An 11,215-nucleotide genomic window follows, 5' to 3' on the forward strand; every position below is an offset into this window, starting at 1 on the left:
AAACCCGGTGATAAAGGGGGAAGGTAGTGGACCCAAAAAAACAACGCAGGGTAGACCAAGTAAGTTTGAACAGAGGAGTTCATTGAGAATCCGGGGGGGCTGGAGAATGTTGGGAAACAGGGTCCAGGTGAGTCCTGACGGAGGAGCAGAGGAGCATGGAACTGCGGAACAAGGAAACACGGGTTAGGTTGGTAGGACAGGATAATTCTTCAGAAAGGAGGATTGTACAGACAGGCCACAAGGCGATACGAACTGTTCCAAGTCTGTTATGATCTGGCGAGGATCGTCTGGAGAACCGAGGTCGGTATAACGGAAGCTGATGAATGAATGAGAGACTGGGTCCCACTTGGTCTTAGAATGGACGGTGTCACAAACATAACCGCTTCAACTAAAGAGAGATTTTTGGGTTAATATGCCTTGAAAAGGATATGCGCTGTGAAGTTTGAATTACAATTCTAAAATGATCGATTGATTGATTGATTGAATTTACTTTGTTATCTCCATCTATGGTTGCGTCTGCTAGAAACACACACTTTTAAAGGAAGTAGATGTTTAGCTTTGATTATTCAACAGACACAGTATTTAGTGACCTATAATATTGGCCAGTGAAGCCCTTTGAGACTAACTGTGATTAAGAGCAATACAAATTAATTAATATTACAAAAGATGGAATAATTAAAAAAGAAGGCTTTTGTTTTGAGGGACCGCACATCTAAAGTGATAAGTTAAGAACCATTGTGTCATGTCATTACAGAACCGTCTGTTACTGGGTGACCTGCAGGTTGGTTGTGTACGTGTGTGCACAAAGCACAGTAAGGAGAGAGGACTCATAGTAAATAAAGTAAAAATAAAAAACAAGAAGGAACCTTGTACTGGTCATTGTAGTCCCAAACATCTGTTGACCTAGCCCAGTATTTCCAAGTACGTCATGGCAAAAGAGGAAGGAAGTATTTTTCTATGTATTTCCTCAACTAAAGCCACCATTAACATTGTTGTGGATTACAAACTGATATTTCCTCTTTTAATGAACCTTTAGCTGCAGGTGTCTTGAAATATCTCCCCACAACAGGCAAGTGAGAGAGATAGGACTAACTATGTATTCAAGATCAGCAGCAAGAGGATTTCTAGCTTTCCTCCTGTCATTACCAGGTTGGTACCTTTACATTACACACGTTGAATTTTTCCAAAGCTTTTGCACTTATATTATTTAAAGCTTTATGTAACCTACTATTAATCGATTAATAATTTATATAACTTTGAATAACCTTCAAGTACAAACAATTTCAGATCATAACAAAAAAAAAATTGTACAACATGAACATTTATAATAGTGGGCGGAGACACGTTTTTTTCTTAATTAGGAAATGACCTTCCCTTGTTCCATCAATAGCCCACCCACGCTTGTGCCAGATTTTTTATGTTGAATTTCACTAAGACATGGATCTCACTTTACATCTGTAAATGACAGATCTCCCTGCTCGGTTAGGTATCACCAGCTGTTTAGCTAGCTTTAACAGTAGCTCTATCACTAGCTGTGTCACTAGCTCGATTACCAGCTGTCTCGCTTGCTCTGTCGCTAGCTGTATCACTAGCTCTATCACTAGCTGTATAATGTTGGTCTCATTATGTTCTTGAACGTTCCTCTCACAGCTCAGTGGTCCGCATGTATCTGTAGTTTCAAGCTCCACCTAACAGCCTCCATTTCTTTGTGTATCTTGTGATCATGCATTTCATTTCATCAGTTGAGCCTCTGTATATTGTTCAATTCTCAATGACATGTTTTTCTTCTTTCTTTTTCAGCGCTACAGGGTAAAATTGGTTGGGCAGTTACTTACACATCTAGTAATATCAGCGCCTTAAGAGGATCAACAGTTAATATCAGCTGTATCTATAGATACCCTTACGGCCGATATTTCCGCCCTACCAACGTCACAACACTGTGGTTTACTAAAGGAGAGATCGAGCTGCCAGTTAACCTGAAACATGATGCTGACTATGCAGGACGTGTTGAATACAGCGATGGAGAGATAAGCTGTAACTGGTTCAGTTGTAAGGGAACTTGTACTCTGCGAATCAAAGACCTGACACAGAGTGACTCTGCTGAGTACAAGTTCATGTTCATAACAAACATAGAAAGAGGGAAATTTACTGGTGACCCTGGAGTCATGCTATCTGTCACAGGTAAACTATAAATTACTAGTGTGTGTGTGTGTGTGTGTGTGTGTGTGTGTGTGTGTGTGTGTGAGTGAGGAAACTATTACTGCCAAGCTCATTGTGCAATTGGACATCATGATCCCTCTTTTTGTTTACTAACATGACGGGTAATTATTCTTTTAAAACAGACATACACGCACACTTTGCTACTGAATGTATTATATACCCATAGAGGAGGGCATATGCACCCGAAATTAAATCTGTGCGACCTCAAATACTACTTCCATCATTTGCGAGAGTGTATATAATGGTGGTGCTACCTTTACCAATTTGCAGGGTTGTTCCCAGGGGAATGTGCCAATTTGATGGGGGATTTATTGTTTATTTATTGATTTATTGTTATTGATGACTAGTGTGTAGAATATACTAGCATCTAGCGGTGAGGTCGCAGTTTGGAACTAACTGGACACATATATTATGCATTTCTTCTTTAACTATGTCATCATACATTTACATATTACCGCGCCCTAGGGCCTCAAAAGACACATTACATAACAAACATGGGGGCAAAGTCTGAAGGTAGTAACAGGTCAGATCATCAACAGCTGACTTTATGACGCTGAAACAACTGCAGTCCTGCTCATTCCAAATTGCACATTGTTCCTTCATGATACTTGATAAGCTCCAGTGATCAAGCCTAGCCCTAGCATTATATATATAACTATTTAAACCCAGTCAGTGTCTGAATTCATATTCGTATTTTCCAGAGACATCGCCTTCATCATCATCACTGACAACATCAGTCAATGTCAGAATCGTTGTGGTTTCATTGGCCACAGTACTCCTTGTTTTTCTTTTCATTAGGTAAGAAATTCTTTATATATATATATCTCTCTCTCTCCCTCTCTCTAGCTCTCTATCTGTCTTGCTAACTCTCACTTTCTCTCTGAAACTCTCTCTCTCCGTTTGCCTCTTCCCCTTTCTCGTTTTCCATTCACTTCTGTTTCTTCTTTCTCTCTGTTCTCTTACCAGAAGAAAAAGGGCTGACAGAGAAGCATCGGGCCAGGGGAAAGCAGCAGAGAAGGTTGGCGAGGTGGAGGAGGAGCAGAGGGACAGAAATTAAGACTTTTGACTCAACCATCCTTTTACTAATCCTCCCACTAGAAGAAGTCTCACTATGCCAGACACTGTGTGGGATCTGTGTTGACCCAAACTTAAAGAGATACTTCACCGGTGGGAATATGGAGGTTTTATGAATTAAATAATTCAATGTATTATAAATGTGAAAAAAAAATTGAAATCGGTTCATCCTAGCCTGAAAAAAGGCAGAAAGAGTGTTTTCATGGTCTCTCTGGCTCAAAGTAAGAAAACCTCCAACTACCACAGTGCATTGCGCTCGCTGCCCCGCCCACCTGTCGGTCTCCCGTCCCCCTCATTCCCCCTCAGTACGCGAGCTCCCGCCCCCTCTCATTCCTTATTGGCATTTTTTCCACCAAAAGTGTGTCGTAGTCCTCGGCCCTTCTAGCGGGACAAGAGGTTTCTCCCGAAATGACGTCAAACGCGTCATTTGACGTCATTTCGGGAGAAAATTAGATGAGAAAAAAAGGGCCAAGGGGAGACTGGTTTAGACTGATATTTATTTATATATTTTTTTATATTACAATAGCGATTTTATAATGATAGAACGCCGGTTCTAAATGGGTGAAGTATCCCTTTAAGCTGATGTATAAGACTAAACTATCATGGTACAGGACCTGTTCCTACCCTTCCCTGTGGTCAGGGTCACCAGATAATGGTATGGGTCATTCTATGTTCCTCCCCTATGGTCACCAGATGACGGCAGACAGAATCGGATTTCAGAGGCCAGCATGTTTTGTTTCCCTGGCAACTCTAGGCTGCGTGAAAACACACAGATGTTAATATCAGTCACCAAAAGGGTTGACAAATTAACCAAAAACCAAAATGTACTCTTGTTTCCTCTCTCCTGCTCAGACACTTCCTGTTTCTGTGTATGAAAATAATTCTGACCCATAGCTCCGCCCCTTCAGCACAGAGAGAACCAATAGAGCTTCAGGAGCTGCCTTGTCCAATCAAATCAGAGACAGCAGGTCCTGTACTCTGTGGTCAACTGTAAAACACACAAATCAAATCAAATTTATTGTAATTTTGTTGATTGAACAACAAAACGAGAAGGCGTTTCTCCGGGATCAAGATCAAGTACACATACATTTCAAACAAACGTCCCAATGATGAATAAATAAATAAATAATGAATAAAGTCCAGTGAGAAGATCTATGACGCTGGTGCATTGAGCATCCTGACAGCTTGAGGCAGGAAGCTGTTCTGCAGCCTGGTGGTGGAGCATCTTAAGCTGCGATAGCGCTTCTTGTAGGGTAGGAGCTGAAAGAAGCTGTTCAGAGGGTGAGAGGGGTCTCTCACTATTTTCTGGGCCCTATTCCTGCAGCGGCTTAGGAATATGTCCTGGACAGAGGGAAGTGAGGCTCCAATGACCTTTTCCGCTGATCTCACCACTCTTTGCAGGGCCTTTTTGTCCGCCACACTGCAGCTGGAGAACCAGGTAGAGATGGCGTACGTCACAACGCTGTGGCTGAGTAAGCCTCTCTTGGGATTTCTATAGAGTTTGGGGACTTCAGCCTCCCAGGGTGACTAAGGCTAATTTCTTTTTTCAAGATAAAATTACAAGACAGATAAAGAAAGCATATCAGCATTGTACACCATATCCAATTATACACTGCATAGTGGTAGGCTACTGAGCCTGAAGCTTTGGCTTGAAAGGTCCTCATTCAACCATAGAAGGAAGTCCACCTGAATGAGTTAGCCTTCTTTTAGCAATAATAAAGCTATACCTAGTGGTCAACCTGCAAGAGTTAGCCTACTGTCAGCTCTGATGCTAAAAAAGAGAATTGCTTTAGGTCTGACATGGAGAACCGTATGCAGTAAGGTTTTCTTCTAGCCACGACAGCTATGTGATGGTTTTCTGCATATGTGCTAAATATCTCCCACCACAGACTCTTGATTGTTTATGTTCCTCTCTTATTAACTTCTCATAACTTAACATAAAGATTGTGACATTTACATGTTAACATTGTTGCTGCCAGATTTCTAAGCCAGTATTTCGAATTCTACAACATGGGCCTTTCAGACTGTTACTGTTATTAAGAGCAATACCAATAAATGATTTTTCAGTGTCGACAGACAGACTATTAATTTGTATTACAATTGATTTTCTGTTAATTGTAAAGGTGCATTTTACCCACTACAGATATTCAGAGAGTTAAGGTTGAAGTGATCAGTTAAAAAAGAATACACATGCTTAGAGATAAGTACCAGGGTGAGGTAGTTCTCTAAGGAAAGGAACACATATTGTTCTACTCAGGCCACTTCCATATTAACCATATCAACAACACAGTACCCCTCACTAATCACTACGTGGATGATTTTGCTAGAGATGACGTCAAGCTCACATTAGCCAGTTTAACCAACTAGTAAGCTGTGTAGAAAACTGTTCAAAAGTTTTATGTTTTTAGCTGAAAATACGATTTCATCCTGTTTTGTAAATTAACTATTAAAAAAAGTAAGTACAAATATCTGTAAAAAAAAAATAGAGAAATAAAAAGAAGAGAAGTAGATAAAGATGAAAATAGCAGAAGATAAAACAAGAAGGAACTTTGTGCCACTGTGTTCTTAAGTTGATTCAATGCTCCGGGCCTGGAAGTCCAAACCCTTCTTGTTAATACTGCTGCTGATTATGAAAAGAAGAGGAAGGTTTGAAAGTTTCCTTTTTCTTGTTCAGCTTAGTACATGCTGAACTGGCAAACACATCAGACTAGCTTCTCTTCTACAGTAAGACCAAAACTTTGTTTGTATTTTAATTTCACTGTTAACAATTTAGTTCATATATTGATGACTACAAATCCTATCAAGATAAGTATTTTGGTTTTCTCGGTTTAAATACCATTAAATACCAATGTTTTGTTTTTTTCATACTGATGTATTTTTCCTTTTATGTACTTTTGAAATTTGATCTCTTTTTTTTTTAGCTGCAGGTGAGTTTAAATATCTCACCAGAACAACAAAGTGAGAGAGGAGAGGACCAGAGAACTATGAATTTGCCATTTCTAGCTATCCTTCTGTCATTACCAGGTACATTTACTGTGTATTGTTTACATTTAGTTTAACTGTTTCACTGAGTGCCATGAGAACCAAGCAACTGGAATAATGAGAGGGCCAAAGCATGTTGGTAACAGATTTGACATTAAAGAAGCAACATCTTGAATGCTGTGTTTGGTTAAGATGACTCATAGAAAAGGGAAAGGTCCACTTTATATATCAGAGTTGAGGTCATTAGCCTTTGTGGTGGATACCAAATCAATGCAAGTTGTATACAGCCCCTTGTAGTAATAGTTATATAATATAATAGTAATAGTATGTCGTCTTTGGAGATCAGAAAACTACAAAGTGAGTTATTTGACAGAATATATATTTTCCTGGTTGCCCGGCGGTTATCCTGAATAATTTGCAACAATGATGGATAATTCAGTTGGTTTATTTTTGCATACAGCATCCAGTCGAAGGTCAGAAGCCAACATGGTTTCCAATCTAACAAATGTTTTTTCATCAGCGGAGCCTCTGTGTCTTGTTCATTCCAAATTAGATGTTTTTTCTTTTCTTTTTTACAGCGCTCCAGAGTAATGACTATGCAGTTACTTACACACCTACTGATGTCTGCGCATTAAGAGAATCAACGGTTGACATCCACTGCACCTATGAATTCCCTTATAACAACGATTACAGCGTCAAAAAACTGTGGTTTACTAAAGAAGAGAGCAATATGCCAGTTAATCTGACAAATGATGCTGACTACGCAGGTCGTGTTGAAACCAGCTGCGGAACGATAAGATGTCATTTGTCCAGCTGTAATGGAACATGTACCTTGAGAATCAAAGACTTGAGACAGACTGATTCTGCTGAGTACAAGTTCAGGTTCATAACAAACTTAGAAGTTGGGAAATATACTGGGCTCCCTGGAGTGATGTTATCTGTGACAGGTAAACTTAAATAACTAATTTGTGTGTTAGTGTGTGTGTGTGTGTGTGTGTGTGTGTGTGTGTGTGTGTGTGTGTGTGTGTGTGTGTGTGTGTGTGTGTGTTTCTGTGTGTCTGTCTGTGTGTCTGTTTGTGTGTATTTTTCGCTTTTTGTGTTCTTGCAGGATTGTCTTGAGTGTAATCTTAATTACTGTTATTAACTGTATATTTCATTTTCAGACCAGGTGAAGGTGTCCTTTCCTTCCTCTACTCATCCTACCAGGGCAAAGATGACATGTCGCAGTATGTGTAGTCTAGCTGGTGGTTTTACCTACATCTGGTTCAGGAATGGACAGTATGTAGAACAGGGGATCTACTACAAAGGCAACATTAGTTCTGAAGACAACTATTCATGTGCTGTTGAAGGATACAAACATCTCCACTCTCCTTTAGTGTGTAAGTCAACTCCACAGTACACTGACATGATACCAGATGTAATGGAGTTTTTAGGGCACAGAAATACATGTAGATGTACTAAGAATAGACTCAAACTGTTGGCATTTTATCTATTAATTAATTTAACAGACGCTCCAAAGACCCCCTCAGTGACCATGAGTCCCTCCGGGGAAATAGAGGAGGGCAGCTCAGTGACTCTGAGCTGCAGCAGTGATGCCAACCCATCAGCTAACTACACCTGGTTCAAGGAACATGAAGACTCAGTGGGACAATCAGGACAGAATTACACAATCACTAATATCACATCTGAGCTTGGAGGAAACTATTACTGCCAACCCTGTAATGCAATTGGACGTCATAATTCCACCTTTTTGTTCATTGATGTGATAGGTAATTGCCTACTTAGAACAAACACAAACACAGAGACACACACACACAGACAGACACTCACAGGGTATGAATAAGCCAAGTCTCACTACTTCGCCAGTAATGGGCACACAGTTCATTATTGGCCTACTAATTTAACAGTTTCTTATCAGTGTCTAAATTCATATGACTATGTTCCAGAGTTGACATCATCATCACAGACAACAGCAGTAGCAGTAGGAACCATTGGTGTCTTACTGGCCACCATACTCCTCCTAGTCTTCCTCTGGATGAGGTGAGATACGCTCTATCTCTTTCTCTCTTTCTTTATGAAACTCCTTCCCTTCTCCTGTTGCTTCTTTATATTTCTGTTCTCTTCACCAGAACAAAGAGGGCCTCCAGAACCAGTGGACAGGGAGGGAGTACAGAAACCATCGAGGAGGTGAGACACAGGAAGCCTTTTATTACTTAACCATCCTTCACTAAGACACACAGTGGAAATTACCTGACCACAACACAAGACCGCACAGGTGTCATCTAGTTTCCTTAGCAAGTTTCCTTTTCTGTAACTAGGAGATACTGTACATCCACAGTCACTAGAGTAATCGGTCTTGGGTGTATACTTTCTGTGGGGCAGTGTTGCAATGACACCTGTCAACTATTGTATGGTGTGGTCAACTGAGAATAGAAACCTAAGTTGAGTCTCTTAAGTTAAGAGTCAGGACTTGACAAAGCAATGTTTGCTAATTGGGTGAGGGATCTAGAGCACAAACTTGACTCAGAAAAGACAAAGGATGTCGGAAGGATTTGAAGTGCAGCCTACATCAGCCTACATGGTGGGTACCACTAGTCACCCCCGGGTCTCTTAATGAACCGGAAACACATGTCTTCAGAAGTTTAAAGTGTCTTCTTAATGCACCCTTCTGTTCTCACTCCCCTTCAGCCATTTCCTGTTCCGGTGTATGACAACCTCTCAGCTCTGACCATTAGCTCAGCTCCTGCAGTACAGAGAGAACTAATAGAAGATCAGGATGACCTTCACTATGCCAGCGTCCACATCTCTCACTCAGAGAACCAGGAAGTGCCTCGCTGTTTGGCTGGCTCCTGTGTCCAATCAGATCAGACGGATGAGGTCCTTTACTCTGTGGTCAACTTCAAAAGACACAACGCTGTGACTGAGTAAGCTTCTCTTGGTATTTCTAAAGAGAAAATAGACAACAAGGTGGCTGAAGTTAATATGTCCCCTGTCCCCTTTACAGGGCCTGTGACCAGAGAGAAACTGGAAAAACCTCAGATAAGGACAAAAAAAAAACCCAGGGGGTGAACGTGAACCAGTAGCGGCAGCAGGATTTCAATAGTGGGATAGTGTCTCATCGTTCAGTTTAAACAGGAAAATACGCTGGCTGATTGTTTGCTGTATGTCCTATGGTGCTTAATTTCCTTTGCTGAATACTTGCCACCAATGGTTATACAAGATCTGAGGATTTTTTTTGTTATTTTTACTTATTTACTTAATTGTTCCACTTGTGAAGGCCACGAGCGAGGTCACATTTTAACGCGTGACTGTTGCTCTTGTTGACGTTGCTCCGCTTCATCGCTTCTATCTGCTTGTTCCTTGATTGTACTGCACCTGTAAGGGTCTTAAATAACAATACCGGTCATTGTGATCTAACCATCATAGCCATCTCCTCTCTGCACTAAATCATTCTTCTACAGAAAATATATTTTCCCCATTTTAATACATTTCGACAATTAAGTCACAAAGAACTGTATTCAGCCAGTGAATCAGAAACATTTGAGACCCAAACGGAACCACAGTGCCTTTGATTGGATGGGTGCTGTATAGTTTATATTACAAGTCTGTACACTGACTACTTCTATATCAGTAAAAGTTGATATTTGCATTTTAGTAATCATTGTTTTGAGTGGTGTGATCCTGTAATCGACATTACGATAATAAATAATAAATAAAAGCTCATTATTATGATGGATTATCACTGGATTATTCTGTCGTGTTCTTGAAGAAAGTAGCCTAAACCCTAACCCTCACTTTATTTGTTAAAGTATTTCGGTATGGTTACTATGAAGCAAAAGGAGCGACAAACAGCAGAGCCTCTTCTAGCCCCTGCGCTTGCCCCGGGGCTCTCAAAGGGTCTGCCATATGTTTCTGACCTCATCTGGTTCCTGGCGATGCGCTTGTATCAAGTAGGCGTGGCCTATGTGAATTGGGCGTGGCCTATGTGACGTCTAAGCTCCGGCTTACGCGTCTGCCTTAAAGATGTTGCCTTCTGTGGCTGGGGTAGATATTACAGCTTGTAGGCTATGTTTGATCCTGCTCCCTTGTGGCTGTGTGTTGTAATTACATCTTATGTGCTTAATTTACGTAACAATTGCTGTGGACTTTTGCTTGGATTGTAACTAATTATTACCACTGGGATTATCACTATGGATAGGGTGATTACTGGGGGAACCTTCCTTCTAGGTAGTGTTAGGTAGTCATTAGTCTACATGTTGTTGCACATAGAAACATTGTATGAAGCAGTCGTCTGCCTCATGTACGAAAATTGCTATTTAAATAAAGTTGCCTTGCCTTGTTCCTGGGGTATTATCAATTTGTTACAAGGGTCATGTGTATGCGTTGCTATAAGGTCACGTCTACTCGTTGATAGGATCTAGGGCTTTCAATTGAACCAAATTAATCTAAATTTAGTATTGCATGAAAAAATTGGAGATTTGAATACATTAAAATACATACTGCTAAATATATTGTTGCAAACCGGGTCTTGCACAAAGCCCATTGAGGCCCAGGGGGCAGGAGGTAGAGAAGGTGTACCACCGATTCCAACAGATGGTGCCAGTGAGCGCATTTGCCAGCTCCTATCAGTAGGATGCTGAGCACCTGAGGAGCAGGTGGAGAAGCCAACACTCATTCAGGAGTCTCCCGGTTCTAGTGATCGTGACGTGATTCCAACCGGATGGACGGGACTGTGGATTCCTCCATGCTGTTTTTGTCGGCTTGTTGGAATCCACACCATAATGGATTGAATAAACATACCTTTTTGGTTTAAGCAGCAGAGACGCCAGTTTTCCACAAAACATACAATTACAAAATGTATCAAATGCATGATTAATATGCATTGGGCGACTCCTGATCGCTAGGTCAACAAGGGGGAGTAAGAATGCCGGTACAAAAT

At 40.8% G+C, this 11,215-nt stretch overlaps 1 protein-coding gene and 1 long non-coding RNA gene across 2 annotated transcripts; both read left to right on the top strand.

The window, feature by feature from the left end:
* Window positions 1-991: 991 nt before the first annotated feature.
* On the top strand, window positions 992-3,294 carry LOC115541014 (uncharacterized). The gene is made up of 4 exons (XR_003976251.1): window positions 992-1,149; window positions 1,801-2,181; window positions 2,922-3,018; window positions 3,187-3,294. It is a non-coding gene; the product is annotated as an uncharacterized LOC115541014 (long non-coding RNA).
* Window positions 3,295-3,761: 467 nt separating this feature from the next.
* Window positions 3,762-10,617, top strand: LOC115540997 (uncharacterized). The gene is made up of 8 exons (XM_030352707.1): window positions 3,762-6,318; window positions 6,855-7,223; window positions 7,440-7,655; window positions 7,785-8,045; window positions 8,223-8,316; window positions 8,406-8,463; window positions 8,965-9,200; window positions 9,281-10,617. Exons 1-8 carry the CDS (start codon window positions 6,279-6,281, stop codon window positions 9,357-9,359), a joined length of 1,353 nt encoding a protein of 450 aa, XP_030208567.1. The 5' UTR covers window positions 3,762-6,278; the 3' UTR covers window positions 9,360-10,617.
* The last annotated feature ends 598 nt before the right edge of the window (window positions 10,618-11,215 follow it).

Source organism: Gadus morhua, chromosome 3 (assembly GCF_902167405.1).
Source record: "Gadus morhua chromosome 3, gadMor3.0, whole genome shotgun sequence".
NCBI lineage: Eukaryota > Metazoa > Chordata > Actinopteri > Gadiformes > Gadidae > Gadus > Gadus morhua.

Bases quoted from the DNA above. Each gene is read 5' to 3' on its own strand.
- LOC115540997 (XM_030352707.1), top strand. From the start codon at position 6,279: ATGAATTTGCCATTTCTAGCTATCCTTCTGTCATTACCAG. The intron at 7,656-7,784 runs GTAAGTCAACTC...TTAATTTAACAG, and splicing joins TCTCCACTCTCCTTTAGTGT to ACGCTCCAAAGACCCCCTCA. The intron at 9,201-9,280 runs GTAAGCTTCTCT...TCCCCTTTACAG, and splicing joins AGACACAACGCTGTGACTGA to GGCCTGTGACCAGAGAGAAA.